This window comes from Varanus komodoensis, unplaced genomic scaffold, assembly GCF_004798865.1.
Source record: "Varanus komodoensis strain SLA01 unplaced genomic scaffold, ASM479886v1 scaffold21, whole genome shotgun sequence".
NCBI lineage: Eukaryota > Metazoa > Chordata > Lepidosauria > Squamata > Varanidae > Varanus > Varanus komodoensis.
This window is the reverse complement of record NW_025335589.1, coordinates 7,031,963-7,055,265: the sequence shown is the minus strand read 5'-3', so window position 1 is coordinate 7,055,265 and position 23,303 is coordinate 7,031,963. Positions and strand designations below refer to the sequence as shown.

The window sequence follows — 23,303 nt, the reverse complement described above, 5'->3', positions numbered from 1 at the left end:
TCCTGCCGAAGGCGGAGCTTCTTGCCGCCCGCCTTCTTTCTCCTCAGTCACGATCAACACCCGGTAAGCGCTCTGCTCTTGTCCTGTTCTAGGAAGTGCTGAGAGAAGGAGCTGGAGTGGGCGGGAAAATTGGGCGGGGGGGGGGGGGGGTGGGGGGGGGGGGGGGGGGGAAAAGTGGGGGGGGGGGGGGGAGAAGAGTGTGTCGTGTGTATGGAAGGGAAAGGGAATTCCCATCAAACGTTTTTTGTGGGGCGACAACAACCTCTTCTTCCCCTGCCCCCGTCATCGTTACGACACGGAGGCTTCTCAGCCACAGAGGCCGCTGCCCAGTTAAGCTACCGCAAATGCCTCGCATTGCCTCAGATGCCACCTCTAGTTTCAGGACACGCGCGTGCACAAGGGGCAGCTTGGGAGTCCGTGAGAGACCAAGGCCTTGTGCTGGCATCTTTATTCTCCCCATCCTAGTAGGGCTAGTTGCCAGTCTGAGTCCAGGTTTTCTCTGTTCCTAGTCGTTTACCGTTCACACGAGAAGTGGGAAGGCGCAAGCTAGGTCCGCTGTACTTTCTCAGCCTCTGCTGTCTTGCTGCAGTCACCTCTTCTTCTTTCCCGTCTTCCCGACAGCCTTCCTGATATTTTTTCTTTCCTTTATCTTTGCCAACTCCAGTCACAAGTTGGGTGAAACTGGTAATAATATCAGATAGATCTAGATAATAATGCTATGTTTATCAGTTATTACTATCTAGATCTAGTTCTTTCCCATTTCGTGTCTGCTTTTGGAAAACTTCTTTGCTCATGCACTGGGATGTCTTTGTTGAGTACAAATGTGTTGATTCTCTTGGAGCCATGGAAGAACTGCAAGCTCTGTTCAGTTCAGGTATTTATAGCAAATTCCACAGGTTAGAATTCTGTAATTCTTGATTCGTATCTTTTGCACTAGGCTGCAGTAGGTGGAACTTGGGGTTCTGTGAAAAACAGATCCTGCAAAACTGCAGTTCAATTGCTAAGAGAACAACATTTGAGGGAAAGGGGGGAAACCAGATCTATCTAGAGAAGTTACTGAAGAGCAGAATGAACAGACATACCCAGAGTACCTTTAACTGGTGAGTATGCATGTGAATCTCGCAGCTGCTCATTCCCACAACACAGGTTTATTGAAACCAAGTTGCACGGTTAGTGCCCATTTCTGAACTGGAATATATCAGTGTATTCAATCCCCCAAGGAATTTCAGTGAAGGGGTACCCAGCCTGGAACCAAGTGTAGTGGAGAAAAGGACATGGCAATAGTGAGTGCCACTGAGTGATGCCATTTTCTGCTGAACCCTTGAACCAAGAAGCACGGTTAAAGCCTCCCATCAATCATGCAGAATTGTGGGCATAGCTCTAAAGCAGTGGTGGCGAACCTATGGCACACGTGCCACAGCAGGCACGCAGAGCCCTCTCAGCACATGAGCCAAGTCACCCCAGCTTCACCCCAGCAGCCGAGCGTCAAATAACAGTGCATATAGGGGCCATGCGCATGCTTGGAAAGGAGTAGCAGTGCCAGGTGATAATGTCACAAGCTGCGACTCATTAGCCGTGACCCATCCAAGCTTTTGCATGGCCTGTCAGTGAGCTGCCAATGAGAGAAAGAGAGAGATTTGCTTGGACTGGCTGTGAGTTCTTTCTAAACTAAAACTTCAGTTTTCAGGTTTTATTGCAGTGTTGCCACTTTACGATAAACAAGTGGGTTTTGGGTTGCAGTTCGGGCACTCGATCTCTAAAAGGTTCACCATCACTGGGTTAGGGTTAGAAAAATGAGGTGTCCTGGTAAGATTTTGATGGTTGGAAAGTGTTTAGAATGGGCAGAAATGAATGTGCAGAAAAAGCTACTCAAGGAAGGCTCTTTCAAAATTGCTCTGTTTTCTATGGTATTTTACTCCTATATTAGGGTGAGGGGAGTGCACCAGGGTAGGGTTAGGTCAGTGGTGGTGAACCTATTGCACAGGTGCCACAACGGGCAAGAAGAGCCCTCTCTGTCGGCATGCAAGCCAAGTCGCCCCAGCATCCCCCCTGAAACCCACCTCCACTCCCACTGTTGAGAACCAACATGCATCCTGTTTCTAAAATACATGTAGTGCTGATTAATCCTACTTTTATAAGTGCTTTACTGAACTGTAGTGTGAAAAAGAATACAAAGATTGGGGAAAAGTGGATTTATAAAGAAGCATACCTATGCATATTTAAAATATATATTTTAATGATTTGCATTGCAATTCAGAAATACTCTGATTAGATTAATTAGCACATAATTCAGCTCTAATGCTGCTTAACTAAATGTTGATGCAGTCATTTTATATATAGCTTTCTCCTAATGCTACAATAAATGTTGTTTTCATTTAGCAGGGGAAATTTCATTTAGCAGGGGAGAGTTTGATTCAAAATGCCTAACTCTAAAAGCAGATCTCGGCATAAGCACAAAGTTGGTCAAGAAGCTGGGAGACGTGAGTTAGTCTCTAGATCCTTACAAAGTGCTCAACACTGTTTGGAGGACCAGGACTTTGGAACTGCATATGCACACTATCTCTTGGTATTAAATCTAGCTCCTGAGCTTAAAAGTGATGTCAAGGTGAGCAACTGCTTTTGTTCAGGTTTTTTTGTAAGATGTAGCTATATGCTTACAGAGAGAAGATTATGCATGCAAAGTACATTATACCAATTTTAAAAAAACGTTTTATTTACATGAATAAATTTCTCAACACATCTGTCAATTTTCTTTAGGAAACTTTTCAGTTTACCCTTTTTAAATGGGCAGAAGAGCTGGATTCTCTTGCACGAATTCAAGATTTATTTGACTGTTATGAACATGCCTTGGAATTGTTTCCAAATGATGAAGTCATATGTAACAGCATGGGGGAGCATCTTTTCAGGTTTGTAGCTGTCCTTGTTGAGTTGCATTTTGATTAAGTCTTATAGCTTAGTGGCTCTCAAACCCACAAAGTCAGGAACACTCTGTTAAATATTGCGCAGAGTGATTAATTTAATATGTGATTAATGTCTGTTCACCAGTACTGTGAAAATTTGCATGATGTACTCATGCCACAAACCTTTTTCATTTGCAGCAGGGGTGGGCAATTTGTGTTCCTCCAGTTGCTTTAGCCTTCAGTTTCAATCAACCCTAGACAGCCTAGCCACAAAGGTGGGATGATGAATATTGAAGGCTAGAAGTCCCCAAGTTGTTCACTCATGATCTCCATGATGCAACTCAATTCTGAGACTGAATCACATGTTTATATCCACACTGTAACTTAAATCATTATCTACCACTTCCACAGTCCTAGTTATCATGTGTCCCCCAATGAATGATGGGTTAAGTCTTGCAGATATTTTGTTTTTCAGCAATTTAATTTCTAGTATTACGTTTTTAACTGATACTGTCATTTTTTTCCTGTTAGAATGGGCTTTAGGGATGAAGCAGCTGCATATTTCCATAAAGCTGTGAAGCTGAACCCTGACTTTCTTGAGGCAAAGGAGAATTTTTACCGTGTTGCCAACTGGGTGGTAGAACGATGGCACTTCATCATGCTTAATGACTTCAATCGAAATTTGTTATATCATAAAGCAATTCAAAAGGCAGTCAATTCAGGGTGCAGCAGTGTTCTTGATATTGGAACAGGAACAGGGATTCTCAGGTTTGTGGCAAGTTCATAGATAATGATATTGTGTTGGTGTTTATTTAGGCAGATTGTAAAATAGATAATAAATGTGCTTTGTTATTTAGTCTTTCAGACAGAAAATAACTCTACCTTTTCCTAGTTTTACTGGAGGATTACCAATCCCACTGAGGATGAGATGAACATTTTATGCTGCAGTTCTATGGAAACTAACTTCAAAGTTTCCATTGAATTCAGTATGATTTACTTCTGAGGAGGCTTGCAAGTGTTATACTCTTTATGTCCTTTCTGTATTGTATTTCACTGCTATAATTTTATAGCAGGAAATAGCATCAGACAACGTATTCTCTGCCATTGCTGTCAGTTGTCCGGCTACCCCAAACTGCTAGTGTGTGAGGTTCTGCTTCCTCATAGCAAATGAAGCTAGGTAGACCACAGTGGTACTGAATAGAAAAATGCAATTGCTGACCTGCCAGTTTTAGTTTGTTTTGTTCTAAAATGGATTACAGTAGTGTTTAACTGTGGTTTGGTAAAAAAAAATCATAGAATTTCATAATTGATATTACATATATTTTCTACTTGTGCCACAAATCAAATGTCAAAACAAATATTTTAATAAATTAAAGTGATTATTAATATTTTGTCTATGATGGTTTCTGTTGAACTTCTTTTACTATTTCAGCATGTTTGCCAAAAAGGCAGGAGCATCTTCTGTCTATGCTTGTGAGTTGTCAAAGACCATGTACAACTTGGCTTGTGAAGTGCTGGCTGCAAATAGGTTGGATGGAGAGATCAAACTTCTTCATATGAAATCCTTTGATATAGAAATTCCAAAGCACATACCTGAAAGGTTACTTCTTACATTTTATTGTGATATCTTGAATGACTACTCCATATTTACTCAGTTTGGTGATAAAACTTTCTCCAACAGAACGGATCAGGAGAACAAATTGCTGTTTTGTTTTTCACTGATTTTTGTATCAGAATGGACTTTTAACATGTACATTTTTATAAACCTTTTACTAATAAGTACTTCTGCTTAATAAGTTCCTTTCCTTTACTAATAAGTACTTCTGCTTAAATAATTCGTCAGTTAGTGTGATGGTTAAAGAAGTTACTCACTTAAACCTGTAGCCTTAGTTCAGTGGGGAAGGAGGTCCCACTGAATGCAATGGAACCTTCTCTTGAATAAATACAATGGCGCTGTAGAAAAGTCATCATGAAAATGAACAATATAACATATAGTTATAAAATGCTATTATAGCACAGCTGTAAAACTTCTCACCTCCTTCCCTCTCTGTCCTCCTGCAGATATCCCAGGAGATTCTGGAACAAAACTTGTCATCTTTTCTTTTTTGCAGTCATGGTGGCTTTTTTCCCTTTTTGAGAAATTGCTTTTCATGATCTGCAAAGTGACAATAATGTTTCCCTTCAAAGTGCCCTACTGTCACTTTCACAGAGTGGCTGTCACAGGTTTGCCGCCTTTTCTTTTGTGTCCAAGATTTGTGCAATTTATTTTTTGTAAAGTTCAAAGTGTGCAACTCCAATTTTCCCAAAAGTTCAGCCCTGCCTTGTCAGAACTCAGTATGGTGCATATTGCCAAAATGCGGGTGGCAACATTTATGCACATTAATAAAGCAAACTTACAAATATGTTAATTTCTTGCTTCTCATTTAACAGCTGAAATGGCTAGCTATCAAGCAAGAATCAAAAAAGCAAGGTGATCTTACCTTACAAATAAAGGTGGCAAGTAGATTACCCCTTTCAAGGCAAGCTCAGCAACAGTGGCAAAGGGTTTTTACCAGTCTTGCCAGGCGACTCACTTGCTGCTTCCCTCTACCCACTATGTGGTCAGTTGCCCAGGTTTAGGCAATCAGCAACCGATTGGGGGTACAACAACTGTTAGAATAAGCTAGTTATTAGGTTGGCTTGTTGCCCACAAAAAAGCTACCCTGTTCAAAGTAGTCCAGGTTTGCATGACGCCGCAGTCAGCTATGTTGTGTCATGAGAACTCGGACCGCGTATTAATAAACAGGATAAACTTTGTGTGCTTGCGATAAATGAACAATTTGTTAGCTATGCTGCTGTACTGTTAAAGAAGAAATGGTGATAATTTCATGCTGAAATGTTGTACAGTGCAGCTCTGTGCATTATCTAATGCAATTCTAAGCATGTATGTTCAGAGTGAAGTGCGATTGAATTCTGAGTGCTTACTCTTTACTTACTTGTACAAGACAATGTTTCTTTTTTTTTTTTTTTAAGGGCAGAATCTTATCCAAAAACAATTGCCTTTAAAACAGGCAGTGCTTTAAAACAGGTAGCACGGGAAGCTGGTCCTGCTTCTTGTATCAAAACAGTGACTGAGTAGAAGTGCCTGCAAGAGCATGTTTTATGACTTGGATGTAATACAGGCAAAGAGAGCAGTGGTAACTAGTGCAGCATTCCAGAGCTACAGTATCTCCTTGCTTTCCACATTCTCTTCCCACACCCTCCAAAAAGAAATGTTAACTGTTCTGGCATCTTAGAATACTAAGAGATCATTAAGCGATCAGATAAATCTTAGAAAGAATGCTGTTTTATCTCTTACTTGGCAGAAATGAACAGAAAAGGACTGTTTGTTTCAAGTTAGTGGATTAAGTCTGGCAAGTTTTATAATTTCTTTTATCAAAGAAGTAGCTTTAAATTTATTGAATTACTAATTTTTATAACTGTACATTTTTAATTTTTTAAAAAGGGTTTCCCTGGTTGTCACTGAAACAGTAGATTCTGGTTTATTTGGAGAAGGAATTGTGGAAAGCTTGATCCATGCTTGGGAACACTTGCTTTTACCACCAAAGGTGAGCATCTTCAGGAGTCCAAGACTTGATCCCCATTATTTTTTTTTGGTATTGTGGCTGCCACTGCTAGTTGATAACGTTCAAGTCTCCACCTTGTTGTAAGAATGTTTAAAGGTTTTTTTTCTAACTGTTTTAATATTTTAAAGTCTATAAGATAAACATTGAACTGGGTATATGAATCAGAGACATCAAATGCATATTAGACTTCCAGATTGCACTAGAAGTTCACTTGCCAGTACAACAGCTTTCAAGTGCCAATGGCCTTGACATGGAGACTTGCCATACAGTCCAACAGAATCTCATGAGAACATACACTTAAATGTCCTCAGAGTCCAGATCATGTAGAAAGTTGTTGATAACCACATTTTGATTGGATCTGTGTTTGTGATCTACCCAACTCTAACTTAAGTCCCATTCAGTGAGCCTGTTTTAAGGAAGACTAAAATTAGATAGAACCCCAACTAATTAAAGCTACAATGACAATTTTAGATTGTCAAAATGTGGTCATTGACAAAGTTCTGTGTTTCACTGGTAGTGCTATACATGTTTAATCAGAGGTAAGCCACATTGAGTTCAATGGAACTTAGATGTAATTGTGTGTAGGATTGCAAGCTGAAGTCTGGGTGAGGTTCCTTTAAGGCTAGGATGTCCATTGAATAGATGTGTACTAATTCTTTTTACACATAGAAAGTGATTTAAAAAGTATATGGATAAGGATCTTTTAGAGTATGTTTCTATCTTTCACGCACTTGAAACAACTCTATACCTACAAAATGTTTAAAGTGTACAGTTCTGAATTTAACACTTACCAAGAAATTGTAATGACTTAAGAGTCCACAGTTTACGTAAACTATACATGAACTATAACTACAACTCAGTAATTTTGAAGACAGGTTCCAAATAAGGAGTTGATTCTTAGGCATCTGCACACAGTAGTGGTTAATACTTTAAAATACTTAATACTTTTATCGTGATACACTCTACACTAATAACAATCAACGGTCCATTGTAGGAATTTCTGAGATCTGTAGCAGATGCAAGAATTACAACTACTGTGTTTCCCCAAAAATAAGACTGAGTTTTATATTAATTTTTGCTCCAAAAGACACACTAGGGCTTATTTTCAGGTGATGTCTTATTTTTTCATGTACAACAATCTACATTTATTCGTGTACAAAAATGTACATTTATTCAATTTAGTCATGCCATCTTCTGGAACATTGTCATAACTCTCTAAACCCTGAATTATGTTGCAGCGGACATACTAAATGTATCTGTCTAGTTGACAATCTTAACTGGGGCTTATTTTTGGGGTAGGGATTATATTACGACCATCCTGAAAAACCATGCTAGGGCTTATTTTCCAGTTAGGTCTCATTTTTGGGGAAGTTTCTGTTTTTTAAATGGTTTAAATTACTAAAAATTTATTTTCCCTAAAACATACCATTGTTGTTGTTAGTTGTAAAGTCGTGTCCGACCCATCGCGATCCCATGGTGAACATTTCTCCAGGCCTTCCTGTCCCCCACCATGATTAAATCCAATATATTGCCAGCATATTTCTACTTTTGCACCTGGAGTTCACAATGATCTCTTTCCCCCTGCAGCCTTTAAATCTGCTCTTGAGAAAAAAGATGAGGGGAGCACCAAGAGCTGTAGGAGGAAGGGGAAATCCATTCTAAGCATTCTTTAAGTTTCTGTTCTACTGGCAAATTGTCTCCAACCCATAAAATTAATTTCCTATTAGTGCTGAAAATTATGCAAAGTGATTTCTGAATAGCAACATTTTACATAACTTTTAAAAATTATAGTTAAAAAAGAATTCTAGGTCTAGGACTGGCTTAACAACTGCCTTTTATTTTCCAAACCTGAATAGATCAAAAACAGCTACACTAAATGTCTCAAGCATTTCATTAGCTGAAACCCGAATATATCCATTGAATGTATAAACAGTTAAGTAGAATTTTGTACAGTTATGTATCTTTGTTTTGCAGGCTAATGATGGAAAACTTGATGAAGAATATGGTAAAGTTATACCAGCTGGAGCTACTGTATGGGGCATGGCAGTGGAATGTGAAGAGATACGCAGACATCATAGGTATATTTGTGCTAGTGATGTTGTAAATCTGTTTAAACTTTGGACAGGAAAGAGAAAATATTTTCATTGCTATACTACTTCTGTTAGTATACTATTTTGTTAGTATACTCAGAAAATTCTCAACAGCTCTGTATAGAAAAATGAATAGTACTAATAATTACCTTGCACCCTCTGCACTGCATTAAAAACTTTAGCTAGGGTTTTGCCAAAATGATACCTCTATCTTCTGGCATTGTGGGTATTGAAAATGTTGGACACAGCATTATGAACACTGAGAATGTCTGGGAAATTGTGATTAAGGTTGAGTGGATGTACAGTTTAGGAATAAAATCTCCAGTTCCAGGAGAAGGGAAGTTTACAGGAAGAACAAAGGCCCTCACAAATCTCCAGAAGCCTTTTTCCCCAGATATTTTGCCAGTTCCAAACCTGAGGATTTAGGAAGAGTGGGGTAGGGATGTTATATCTGCCTTCTGTGAATCCCAAGCAGTCCTGTAAAATTTCTTTTTCATTTCGGAAAAGAAATGGAAAATTTCTTTTTTGGCTGAAGCTTGTTAGGGTTACGCTGCAGCATTTTGTTATATATACCAGCCACAGTAGCATTGTTACTACATTTGTATCCTGCCTTTTTTCTCTTGCAAGGAACTTTAGGTGGCTTACATCAGTGGTTTACAACATTTTTACAAGGGACCGGCAAAAATAGGAAAATTATTTCAGGGACTGCTGAGGCAGAAATAAAAAGCATTACATACATAATATAGTATTTTGTGTATTAGTTTTTAAATATAGTACCAAAAAATAAAATTCTATAAAATAACAAGAAACTGAGCAGTAAAAACACTAATAAAAGAATAAAATATTGAAGTTAAATGTAATCGAATACAACTGAAATTTTTAGAGAGCAGTATGTAATTCAAAGAAGGCTACTGCAAAATCTGCCATTGCTTCTTTTCAAGAACACTTGATCAAAAATTTACAATAGCAAAATAGAAAATCAATATAAATGTAATACTATGCTCAGCAAATACAAATATGATATTCAATTCAAATATGATTATTAAGAGCAGAGCAATACAAAATCAAAGTAAATTACTTAATACAATAATATTCATAATGTTAAATAATAAAATACAATGAACCCCACCCCCTCAAACCCCCATACACACCAGCACAGACTGGCTGAGAAAACACTTTCAGCACAATCCTGCCTCAGCATTTCCCTTCCCAGTTGAAAACACAACAGAAAAAGGAAAAAGGCTGGTCTTTAAAGCCCAGCCCAGAGGTCGGACCAAGCACAGCACAGCTCCCACCTGGCTCCTGTTGAGCTGCTTCTCCCCTCCCCAGCCTCCTCGGCTGAGGGAAGGGTAGGGAATCGGTGGTGAGAGCACAGCTAGTCCCACACTGGTCCTGGTGAGCGAGATGTTGCTGTCATACATGCGCATGAGAGCAGCTCTTTCACAGACTGGCAGGAAATGCTGGTGGACCAGTGCTGGTCCATGGACCAGCAGTTGAAAACCACTGGCTTGCATAATCCTTCTGCTCCTCTGCATCCCCACAACAATCCTGTGAGGTAAATTGGAATGAGTGACTATTCGAAAGCCACCTAGTGAGCTTGATAGCTAAGTAGAAGCCAAATTTCCTCAGTTACAATCTGACATTCTAACTGTTGTTGCTAGTTGCAAAGTCATGTTCGACCCTTCACGACTCAATGGACAACACTCCTCCAGGCCTTCCTGCCCTGCACCATCCCCCAGAGTCCACTTAAGCTCACACCAACTGCTTCAGTGACTCCATCTAGCCACCTCATCCTTGGCTGTCCCCTTCTTCTTTTGCCATCTATTGTTCCCAGCATCAGCCTCTTCTCCAGGGAGTCTTTCCTTCTCATTAGGTGGCCAAAGTATTTGAGTTTCATCTTCAGTATTTGGCCTTCTAAAGAGCAGTCAGGGTTGATCTCCTCTAAGACTGACTGGTTTGATCTCCTTGCAGTCTAAGGGTCCAGCTTTCACAGCCATACATTGCAACTGGGAAAACCATACCTTGACTATATGCACTTTTGTCAGCAGGTTGATGTGTCTGCTTTTTAATATGCTGTCTAGACTTGCCATAGCTCCCCCCCACCCCAAAGGAGCAAGCATCTTTTAATTTCTTGGCTGCAGTCACTGTCTGCAGTGATCTTGGAGCCCAGGAAAATAAAATCTGTCACTACCTCCATTTGTTCCCCATCTATCTGCCAGGAAGTGAGAGGACCGGATGCCATGACCTTAGTATTCTTAATGTTGAGTTTCAACCCCATGGACAGTACCAAAAAGACATTCTAACTACTCGTTCTTTTATCTGAATTCTTTTCAGCCATTTTTAAAAAGAAGCTGGAAAAACTGGCATTTATATCCTTATGGTTAAAGAAATAAATTAGGTATCTTTTGCTAGCTCACAAAACATTTCCTATGGCACCTAATTTGCTGAATAGGCCACCACCAATAAGCTAGTAAAATGTGAATATGAACTGTTACATATTTTCATTTCTGGGTTTCATCTTTAGTTGGACTCTGTTTTTAAGGACTTCATAATGAGAACCCATCAGTTGTTTAGATGGAGAGCAAAGTCAACCTTTTTTCAGCAATCTATTGAAGAACAAACATATTATTTAATTGTACTATGATACTGGGACATTGGCATATTGATATGATTGTTTTTATTTCATTTAGATTCACAACTTACCATTGTGAAGAATGAGATAGACACATTATAAAAAATATTTAGGCAGGATTCTAAATTAATCATATCTTTTCTATGAGACTCTTATTATGTCAGTAAGCAGTGATTAGTAGGAAATTGAATGAATTTGTCATGAAAAGAGTCATTGCATCACTTTCTCTTGTCAAACCCAGTTTCCTTTGCTACTTTTTGTTTTCAGAGTGAGTGTAAAAGAAATTGCTGGTGTGTGTTTGCCAGAAACACTGGCATTCCACAGTCCAACATTTGCTTCTGTGAACTCAGTTGAAACTCTTGAACCTTATACTACTGAAAAGCTCAGTAGAATTCCTGGTGGCTATAAAGCCCTCACAGAACATTTCCAGGTTTTGACAGTCAATTTTAACAATCTGCAGGTAGGTTACTCTTGGTTCATTGAGTACAGGGATTAATTAAACAGTTGCTTACAAAAGGATTAATACAGAGCCAAAAAAGAGATTCATATCTATTTTGTATGTTGTGTACATTTTTGCATACCTCCTTACCAATGTGACTGAGGGCAAGTACTCACATGTAGCAATTTGCAGAGTCATGTTTCAGTTGTATTTCCATGTTATTTTAATAGCTTCATCCACATAGTTGGGTATCCTACATTGAAAAGCTACAGATAAGCACCTGCCCATGCCCAGTATTAGTGGATCATATCCTAATAACAGAAGGTTGAAATGTAGGTACTGCCAAATTGTAAGAAAATGCTACAGTTATCAAAGATGATAACTTTCTTATTCAAATCACTTTGACATGTATACGTAGATACACTTTCTAACTGTTGAATGCTTGACTACTGTTTTTGCAATATAAATTTTGTTAGTTTATTTATTCAAAGCTTTTATAGACCAACCATCTACTGGCATCTTGGGACAGTTTACAACAAATTTACAGACTTAGTTGACTTGAGCAAACATGACCCTGCTTCATAGAAAGTCAATTCAAAATTGTAGGCCCTCAGCAAATAAACTGTCTTTTGCAGGAAAACTGAAGAATTTCTGGTTTTTGTTTTATTTGATTTTGATTCTTGATCAGGAGCTAAAAAGCTATGCAGTTAGTAAACCATCTGAAATCAACATCCCTATTATTAAAGGCGGAATTCTAGATGCAATTGTGGTCTGGTTTACACTACAACTTGATGAGGAACATATACTTTCTACTAGTCCAAGTGAGGACACTTGTTGGGAACAGGCAGTCTATCCTGTTCAAGGCCTCCCTGGTATGTTTTTGAGATTATATTTTTACAATGTCATTAAAATGATTTTCTTTTAAGGATATAGCCAGTGTGTTTTATAGATTTGAGGAAAAAAAACTAATGAGTAAAACCTTCATTTCTCTTCCTCATTCCCAAGTAGCAATTATCTACTTGGGGATATTTATGTTACAGTTCTGAGTGATATAAAAATGAAGTTCTACAACATAGCCCACATAATTGTGGAAATGCCATTTTATTACATGTTTTAATAAAATTTGTAAGCATGAAGTTAATTCAGTAGAAGCAGTGTCAGCTTACATCATTAGGATTTTTACTTATTAAATGCTTCTCGAAGTTGAGATAAATGAGATATTTGCACTTAGAGGTAGAGGAATTGGATTGACTGTCCAGAGGAATGGCAGAGGGAGAGATTTAAACCAGAAGCTGTGAAGAATAGGAACCTGTGTTCATTCTGGTGTCTGGATTTTAACAGCTTCAAGCACATTTTCACTCAGAAATATATCCATCTTAATTCAGTAATCTTATGCTACATGTTTAAACACATTTATTAATTTATTAAAGTAAATTAATATCAAAAGATTATATAAGTAAAGCTGCTTAGGAATTTACTATTCATTTCAAGTAAGAAGATGAAAAAAGCATAGCTGAATTCAGTTAAGTAAAACAACCAGGACTGCTCTGCTTCTATCACTGAAAGTTGCTTGGCAGAGCAACAGTAGAGGTTGGGAAATTGATGCAAGTTCTGTGTTATAAGCAAAGCTAGTCTCAAAGTAGCCAATATTCAAGGAGGATGCTTGGGAAACACTAGTGAACGAAATATAATATCCCTATTGTCTTGTCTTTTTGTGATTTACAGATTATTCTGTGCAAATTGGAGACTCGGTCAAGATGGAATTATCCTGCCAGGACTGCTATTTAAGGATCCAAAAAATTTCTCTTGTGACTTCAGAATATGGAATGGATTTTGAAAAAAATTTCAAAGAGAAGAACAGTGAGGCTGAGCTTTGCAGTGCTCTAGCCAGTCTTCAAACAGCAAGTACAATGGAGTGTGTGCAGCAGGAATGCAGGCTAGAATCTACTGAGATTGCTTTACTTAATAATCTGCCATATCACAAATGTTTTAAAACTGCAATTGGCAAAGTGCTGTCATCCTTAAGCAGCCATGAACAAATGCACACTATGGATGTGGATGGCCTCAGTGATGAGCAGAATCTTGAAAAGAACCATAGACAAAATTCTGTTATTGAACCTTTGTATGTATTAGATGTATCAGAGGGCTTTTCAATTTTGCCAGTGATTGCAGGCAAATTTGGGCCAGTTAAGGCATATAGCTCCATTGAAAAAGATCATCACCAAATAGCTCTCAGTCTGATTTCAGAAGCCAATAGATTTCCTAAGGAAACATTAGAGTTTTGGCTCGGCCATCTACAAGATGAAAACATGGTATTACAGAGGCCTAAATCCGACAAATTGTGGAGTATTATTATTTTGGATGTCATAGAGACTTCTGGTCTAATTCAGCAGGATGTGATGGAAAAGGCAGCCATTTCCAGGTAATACATGACATAGGAGCTTCCATGGACTGTATTTTATCATTCTGTTCATCTATAAAAATTGTGTTATATAACTAGTGAAACATAATTTGAAGTGATATCTAGCCAAAACACTTCGAAAGTGAGTTGCTCATCACTGAATCGTAAGTTAAAAAGGCACCAAGAGTGTAGTGGAGGGGGCCATGAGAGGTTTGAGTTCCCACACATATTTTGGAGGGGGCCCTCCGGGAGTCACTGTATCCCTGAAGCCAGCGTCATGTCCCTTCCCCATTGTGTCTCAAGAGACATTTTGCTGGCTCATGGCTAGTAGCTGCCGTGTTGGAGTCCTGAATTTAACAGGTTAAGAATAGGGATGTTTTTCAATAGTTCCTGGGAACTACCTATCTGGAGAGACTTGCCAGGCATCCACATGAGTTTTCTGTGACACTTACCATCATGGTCAACCTCTGCTCCTCAGCCACATATGGTCAGCTTGCCTTTGCTGCTCCAAAAATTACCTCCACACATTTGGAACACTTTTATTCCACTTTTAACAGTTGCTACTTCTCTGAAGATTCTTGAGGACCATAGTTGGTCACTGTTACTGTACGTTATTAGTTGATACCTATTCCCCACACAGACAGCTACAGTTTCCAGGGAAGAGTGGTTGGCTGATAAATCATTCTGGGAACGATAGCTTCAAAAGGCAAATAGGCATTTTCTAGCAAGTCTTAGCACAAAAATTATTTGGGAGAAATAATGGATAAAGTGGAATAAAAGTTTTGTAACTGGAGTGTATTCACCAGAATCAATTGGAAAAAATAGCCATGACTTCTAATAGATTTAAGCACCTCTTATTCAGTTAGGCTACTTTATGCATGATTCAGTGTAGATCCAGTGAGAGCACAGTGAGATTATTGGATATTTTGAGAAACTGGCACCCCTAAACTATGGTCTCTAGGCTCATGGAGAATCTCTCACACCTACCTACACACATGGTCAGTGGTTGCAAAGGCCACACAGAATTAAACCAAACAGCAATTGTCAATCCAAACTGCTGCTCTTAGGAGAATATAACTACATATATTTCTGTAAGTGTGGGGAATTAATGCCTGAGTTTCGTTTTTTCCTCTTCCCTCCATGTCCCTTGTATGTCATGTTTTTAGATAGTAAGCCTGTGGGCAGGAAATGCCTTATTCCGCATAAACCACACACACACTTCTAAATTTGCCACTACACTACAATAGGGACTTTTAAAAATCAAATAAGGATGTTGTATCTGCCTTTTCCTGTTTTCAAATCTTGAAGAGCTTATTCTTACAAGACGAAGTAAGAGTTGGTTGTTAATGTCCACTCAAACTTGTTGCTCAAAAACATTCTAAGTATATTAAACAAAACACTTGTATTGATGGCTTAAACCAGGAGTGCAGACTTCAGGATTCCAAGATCTCCTTTTTTTAAAAAAACTAAAAACTCGAAGGTTTATCAGCCGAAGTCAAGTGCAATTTACTGGCTCATGTATGGTCTAAATACCTAGCAGAATTAAGGAATAGGGTGCTTCTGAGAATATGGCTACAAAACAAGAATTAGTTTTTGGTACCAAAACATAAACTCCCAGTTCTTTGAATCAAAACTCCACTGCTTGATTCCATGCAAGGCTTTAAAAAAACCCCCAAAAAACCCCTTAAGCACACTATTTGAGAAAGAAGGAATTTTTCCCACTGGTAAACAAATTACAGCCAGAATCTCTTGCAAATCTACTGTGAATCATCTAGAGATCTACTAGTAGATCATAACCTATTTTTCCCCAATCCTACTTGAGTGACTTGTCAAGAGAGCAAATGAACAGTGTGGAAGGAATAGTTTTGACTTTTGACAATGCTATTTTTTCATGTATAGGTGTCTGCTTCATTCTGGAGGTAAAATATTCCCACAATATGTGAAGATGTATGGGATGCTTGTGGAATCAAAGTCGTTAATACTTGAGACTGAAGTTCAAGGGACAGATCCTACACTTGGTTTCAACATTGCACCTTTTATCAACCAATTCAAGGTATAATTTAAGTTATATGCTTCCATATCCAGTATAAAGCACTAGATTTAAATAGGATAGTACCATAAAGTTGCAGTGTTTTATTAAGGCCACAACTGTGAGGACAGATATTTCAAAAGCAGTTTGCAGTATAGCACAGGAGACTGTTCATCAAAGAAAAACATCAAAAGTCTCACTGGTTATGTACCTATCAAACACTCTCAATATCAAGGCCTTAATTTTTCACCATTTCCTAGTAATGAAAAAGGCATCTGACTTGAAGATTAGCAGAAGTAACATTTAAGAGAAGATGTTTATATATATATATATAGTTATAGTTATAGTTATAGTTATAGTTATATATATATAGTGTGTGTTATTTATTATCATATATGTTATATATAATATACATGTTAATATTTATACATGTTAATATTATACATTAGCAGGAAATGTATGGTTTGGTTTGGTTTGGTTTGGTTTGGTATGCTATGTATGTCTCATGTTCCATAATATCCTGTCTTGTGCGATGTGGCATAATGTCTTTAATTGTAACATGATGCTTGGAACCCTGAGTTATAGAAGCAGTGGCACAGCTCACAAGTCATATTGGACAGTCAGCCTGGTATAGGTATAGGATACTGTTGCCCACTGTCATACTGGATAACTCATTCGTACTATTTTTAAAGCCTAGAAATGGGTGCCCAGGCCAGGAAAGAAGGAAGATGATTTTCTAAAGCTGTGTTCTACCTTTGGAAATGCATCACAGTTAAATAATCCTAAACTGTGGTGTATTTTATTTCAGGTGCCTGTACGTGTTTTTTTGGATTTGTCTACACTACTATACGTGCCTTTAAGCAAGTCAGTGGAACTTCTGCGAGTCGATCTCATGAATCCATATTTGAACAGCTCTAGTAGGGAAGTTAAGGTAGGTGCCTAACACAGTAAATCCTGTCTGCTAAAGTTTATTATTCCCCATTCTTACATCTATTAATCTAAGTACAATAATGCTCTGGCATGTCCTGTGCTTAATACTTTATGAATTGGCTTATATTGTGCTTAATTTGAACTGCTGCCTTTTTAAGCAGAAAGGCATGATAATTAGGCCATTATATTACTCATTGGTTTGTAGTGTTAACTTGCTTTCTTGTGGGGAATTGCCTGGTTTCCCAATCAAAGTATTATTGTACTGCTTACTGGGAAAACATATTAAACTCTGTGATTCACTCACTCAGTCTAAAAAAACCAACAAGGTAGAAATTTGTCTTTTAACCTAGATCTTGGCTGCAGTGCAGAGCACAGATTAGTTAACGTATGCCTGCCTCTTCCTGGCATTCCCTTAAATTTCTTGGTGCTGGATTTTGTTGGCAACTAGTTAACTTTAGATGTGTCTGTGGTGAACATTCTCTCACAAGGTGGCAGTCTTTCAGTAAAACTAAAGATCAGTTTACCATTAAACATGTTCCTACTGCAGATAACTAGTAGGAATAAATAGATAATAAATTCCTGCTTGAGGATCCATTGATTTTGCCTGGAATACTCCCAAGAGAGTAACCAAGGTTTGTACAAAGAGGGAAAGAAAATAAGCCACAATGTGTGCAGGTCAGCATAATCACCCTTGCTTGGACATGGATTGCCATGCCATCTGAACCCAATGAAGCTAGGATGGTTTGCAAACCATACTGGAACCAATACTTGTTCAATGGTTTCAGGGTGTGTTGTATACCACCCCAGGCACCAGGTTTGGACATACCAACAAACCATGCCAGATGAGAGTTATTACGCTAATTAGGCAGATAGAAACTCGCACTTCTAGAAAGGGAATAGAAGGTACTATGGCTTATTTTTCTCTCATGAGCATGCATGGATCAGGAACCACTGTTTGCCTGGTTCTGAAGTGACATAGCTGTTTCTGTGTGTTTGTCTAACATCTTTTAAGAAACACTGCCCATACTCCTCCTCTTGCTGCAAAAGAATACTGGTGACACTTATGTTTGCCAATTCTTCCAGAATCAAAAAGCAAATATAACCCTGATACGAAGAGAAGTTCCATAAGCTAAAATCTTCTTGTTTCAAATAGCAAACTTAATAGAATGATTTAAAAGTTTGGCTCGTAGAGAACAGATTAAAGTAGTATTTTTGACAGTGAAATATTACTTTTGGTATCTACTAATATCAATACCTTACCTTTCTTTTGTAGGTGGAGGTTTGTGAATCAGGTCAAGTGACTGGTATTCCATTTTGGTATCATGTACATTTGGATGAAGATAATGTTTTAGACACATCAAGCAAGTCCTCCCATTGGAAACAAGCTGCTGTTGTATTAGATAAACCCATCCAAGTTCAAGCGGGAGATGAACTTGTACTCAATGTTCACTATTACAAAAGCAACATAAGCATTACAGTAAAACAGTAAAATGTCACCAGCTACTGTTGGTAATCATGGCCTAAAGCATTTTAGTCAAAGTATTTTATAATTCAGCATAACTATAGCAAGAATGGTACACTGTCTCAAATTTTGTGACTGGGATTGCTACTAAAAACAAAGCCATGATCCCCAGAGAAGTTGAAGAAAAAATTAGTCCTGGTGGACTGATAGTTTGTGAATAAGTGGTTTAGAGATTAATAATATTCCATTTCCTATTTTTAGATTTCTGGAAAAATATTTTATGAATTAGTGCAGTACAAAGTAAAATGAAAAAGGGATTCTTACAGAACATACCTGTTCTTCAAGTCTCATGTTTTGTAGATAAAGCAGTGATGAGTCAGGTGGGCAGTGAGCTAGGACACTGCTGTGCCTTCTGCAGACCTACAATACTTTGCTGAAAGAAAATGAAACACTATCTTTTAATCCTAAATACAGATCCAGAAAGGATGTAAGAGTTCGCTTTAAAGATCATATGGATGAAAAGGGTATTATAGTTCTATCTAAGCTAAATTCAGTGAAACAATCTGGGAAACAAAGCAACAAAACATTTAATGTAATGGGCTTGGATCTAGTGCAATTGCTATTTATTAGTCTGACATCCTCAATTAAAAATCAATTTCATGTAAGAAATACTGACTGCCAGCTAGGAGCACCACCCACAAAATCTTAGAATCTCAGTAGATTCTTAAAGTTTACTTGTAAACTTCTTAAACTTTAAGTGTCTGGAAATATGGTACTAGACCTGCTGAAAAAACTTAGGAATAAATGGCCCCAAGCTTCTTCCTCAGTGAAGAGTTTTACTGTAAACTGCCAAATAGTTTTGGGTTTGTTTTGTTGGTTGGTTGTCATGGGAGTTCAGATTGGCTAGTTTTTGTTCAGGAAGTGCTATCATTTGCCTAGAGGATATTCTGGCAAGCAGGACCCTCTTTTCACCCTAATGCAGGATGTGGAAGGCCCAAGTGGCATTGTGTGCAACTAGTACAATACATGAATGTACTTGTCCTGTTGCTGAACTCACCAATGAGTAATTGAAGAGTAGAGGATGGAGAGTAAGCAGTGTATGGAAGAAACAGATCCAGAAACATGGTGGTAACCGTGACAAGAAAAGGTTCGACTTAAAAACCTAGAATGCCTATTGCCATTACAAGTCTAGAACCAGTAGGTATTTCCAGTAGGCAGGCACATATCACAAACAGGAAATGCACAGTCAAAAAGAACTGTATAATATTAAGTGTTTGAATAAAATTTTATTTGCTTATATACAATAAAGGCAATGAATAAATGATTTGCTCCTCTGCCCAGTTTCATTAAGGACACACTAAATTCAGTCATAAAATATGCAGTCTAGTGAATAAGGCCAAGTATTTACAGAATACACTAGTACTGCAAAAAGCACTTGTAGGATGAATTTTTTGTAACAGCCACAGAATTAGTTAAAAACCTCAGGTCTTTTAAAGAGCATCTAAACATTGAAAATAGTTTTGAGTTCTTTCTGAAGATGCCACTTACAAATGCAAATCTTGCTGCAGTTTTTTCATATGCAGGTAAAGACAGCAAGCATGCAATGCAGGCATAAGTGTAATAATGGGTCAGACAAATCCACTTGAACCAGATGTAATAAACTCTTCAGAATACTAATTTGTTATATTTTTCTCTCACATCTGTATTAGTAGTGTATATGATTATACTTAGAAGTTTTAAAAGGCAAATATACAATGAATTAAAGAAACAAGCATTAAAATATTAATATCATAGTGGAACACAGTCTATGATACTATTGGGAGAAAACCTACATGGTGTTTGAGCCTGGTAAAAATACAACCATACTGATTCTTTCAACAAACAAAATCCTTATTCCAATTTATAATCCTAATTAGAATTTAAAAAAGCTTTCTGTTGCATAGGCCAAAATACACTTATAGTAATGATAAAACTTCAAGCCAATGGGATTACATTGCTTAAATCCAAGCATTTCTACTTCACTGGACTGTTCAACATTCATACCACAGCTCTTATGGGGATAAGTGTGTCACTACCCCAACTTAAATCTATAACAATTCCATAATGGTTTTAGAATGTTAGTAGTCCTTATTCCGGAATGGGTCAAGTATCACTCTGAAAAATTAAGGAGAGAATCAGAATCTGAGGCCTTCTACCTCGCCCCTACTAGTCTGAAAGGGTAGGGGTTTTTTTTTTTTTTTTTTTTTACACAAGCAGCATTCATTATTGAATTTATTTCTTCAAAAGCCCAAGATCAGTCATTTTCAGATACATACATATATTCCTTATTATCAGTTATTGTAAAAGTTAATTCAAATGTTGATTTTATACTATAGTACAGCACTAAAATGTAGATTATGTTTCATTTCAGAATAGTATAATCATACACTTTGGAGATTCACTGTTGAAAATGAAATTCCAACTAGGTCCGTCTTGTTTGTTTTATATGTTCCTTGGTGCAGCTGACATTCCTCTGGGAAGAACAGGGTTTCCAAGGCTAGAAAACGAACAGAGCAAGTCTAAGAATATTTTGGAAAATAATGACATTTTCAGAAAAAGTGTTATCCAGACTTCTCCATTTGAACAGGGGAATTTTTATTCTCTTCTCCAGAGTTACATAACCCATCAGATGTCAATTCAGGAGGCATTGTTGGAGTCACGGTATGTCCAAATCCTTGGTAATAGCCAACTGGTGATGATGGCATGGAAGAGGCAGCAGAAATTGGATCCTGAGTGGATGATGACAGCAAACTTGTATGTTCACTCTGTTCATGGTCCTCACCAAAAAACATTTTCCTTGGTTGGCCAAATACTGTCCTTCCTAAAGGCAAGAGATTTTTAAGAGTTAGTCTATTCATAGATTGTATTATACCAACTGTTGTACACTGCCCAGAAAGCTTTAGCTTTTAGGTAGTATAGGTATAAAATACAGACCAAAAATGATAGTGTAGTTACTAGAAAAGTATAAAAATAACTTTAAATGCTGCTCAAAAAATAAGGTACTTTTTTTATATCTCACTTACCAACATTGCGAACTTGTTCAGTCACATCTGCCCTGATATCGGAAATATCCCACATTGCAAGAAAGGAATCAAAGCACGATCCTTCTTCAGCTTCTTGCACATATGGCTTGTAGGAAAAACTGTAGTGATGAGCAATCGCAGCAAGGAACATTTCTACACATATAATAAAATCCTGAAACAAGGAAAGTTTAAATCATTCCTATTTAATCCCACAATCATGACTCTCTTCCAGGGTTCCTACAGTTCCAGAGTCCAATTTAATCAAAATAACAGACTAATCGAATTTCAGAACCTTGATGTTCTCAGTGAAGGAGCAGAGCAGGGAGAAAAGGGCTCACTCTCAAATCAGTGGAAGGCTTCACAAAACATATCAAAGTTGTGTGCCACAAGAAAAGGAGGAACCTCCTCCCATTCTTGTATCTGCCTTCCACAGAAAAGCAGGACTGATCCACCCCACTTTCTTTGGAAGCATGAGACTTCTCCTATCACACCACATTTCTTTTTTCAGGATTGTTAGCTTTGTCTTATATTCTGGGTTGGGCTTCCATTACAGAGGTGAGTGACTCTTTTACCCCCACCCCCATTTCTCCTTTTCACCCTCAAGCATTAAAAAAAATATACAATTATGTGATGGTGGGCTTTTTTTAGGAGCATCACTTCCCCACAGAATCCACCTCCACTGTGTTGGTGGTGGACTTCAGGAGAGCTTAATAGCCATGGACTATGCATTTTCACTAACAGCCACCGCTCCCTGTCAGCAATCTGCCTCTTTCTCTACTCCACATACCATGTCTCTAAGGAATTGTGATAACCACCCTTACATCCCTTCCTTTGCACATGGCAAGCAAAGTTTGGCTACAGGCAGGGAAAAGGCAGATCCCTCAGTGATGAACAAACTCACTACATCTGAGAAATCTTTCTCCCTTGGCAACAGCAGCAGCAACTATGTCTGGGGCACAATACAAGGTGCCATCATCCTCAGGCAAGGGAAGCTGCTTCAGGTTTACCATCAGCAGGCAGACTAGCCTGGCCTCAAGCAGATAGATGGACCATAAAGTATTCACAATGCTACTCAAACTGTTAGCAATGGAATCATGCAGCTGTAAGCAATGGAGTCATGAAAACTGAAGTGGGAAAGATGTCAAACTATTTCCTGTTAATCTGGCCAAAACCATAAAGACTTTTAAAATTAATGTTTCTGCTCTTAGTTAATGAGAAGCTCCTGGGAGTGGTTGAAGTTTTTCCCAAAGATGCACCCTCAGCCATACCTTTCCCCCATTCACTATACAAGGAGTGTGGAAAGATCTGAAAGTGACAAAAGGAAGCAAGACAGGACATAATATCCATTAAAAATTTTAGCCTTTCCACTCAGACTAAGGAACAACTACAGATACTGATGCTGGATAATCCTGCAGCAGCATTGACCTCTATGACTTCTCTTAGTGAAGCACTCAGAGAAAATTGGTACGAGATGTTCTTCTGTTGCCATATGACTCCAAAAGATATTGGAGAAATGGACAAAAATTATAATGAAAAATGCTGGAAATGCAAGAAACTAGATTGGACTTTTTTCCATATGTGGTATATGTGAACAGTAAGAATATGCTATTGAGTATTCTGCCAGAAACTCTTACAAGAAATATGGAGGAATTACTTAAATATAACAGCAGGTAGAGTTAAAATAGTAACTGCCCGACTAATTTAATGATAAATGGAAAGCTTATCATACGTATTTTACCAATGGAGAAAATGA

General features: G+C 38.0%; 2 protein-coding genes across 2 annotated transcripts in view; one reads left to right on the top strand and one right to left on the bottom strand.

Moving 5' to 3' along the window:
* Window positions 1-281: 281 nt before the first annotated feature.
* PRMT9 (protein arginine methyltransferase 9) lies at window positions 282-19,812 on the top strand. Its single transcript, XM_044430788.1, has 13 exons — window positions 282-1,100; window positions 2,380-2,605; window positions 2,758-2,906; window positions 3,432-3,668; window positions 4,333-4,500; window positions 6,385-6,487; window positions 8,480-8,583; window positions 11,495-11,687; window positions 12,355-12,538; window positions 13,392-14,088; window positions 15,967-16,120; window positions 16,905-17,027; window positions 18,300-19,812. Exons 2-13 carry the CDS (start codon window positions 2,420-2,422, stop codon window positions 18,513-18,515), a joined length of 2,514 nt encoding a protein of 837 aa, XP_044286723.1. The 5' UTR covers window positions 282-1,100; window positions 2,380-2,419; the 3' UTR covers window positions 18,516-19,812.
* The window catches only part of TMEM184C (transmembrane protein 184C), a 15,780-nt gene continuing 12,231 nt past the window's right edge, over window positions 19,755-23,303 (bottom strand). Inside the window, exons 9-10 of the mRNA XM_044430792.1 lie at window positions 21,551-21,722; window positions 19,755-21,348 (exon numbers count right to left, since the gene is read on the bottom strand). Coding sequence (XP_044286727.1) covers window positions 21,089-21,348; window positions 21,551-21,722 — 432 coding nt within the window. The 3' untranslated portion in view covers window positions 19,755-21,088. The remainder of the gene's footprint in view (window positions 21,349-21,550; window positions 21,723-23,303) is intronic.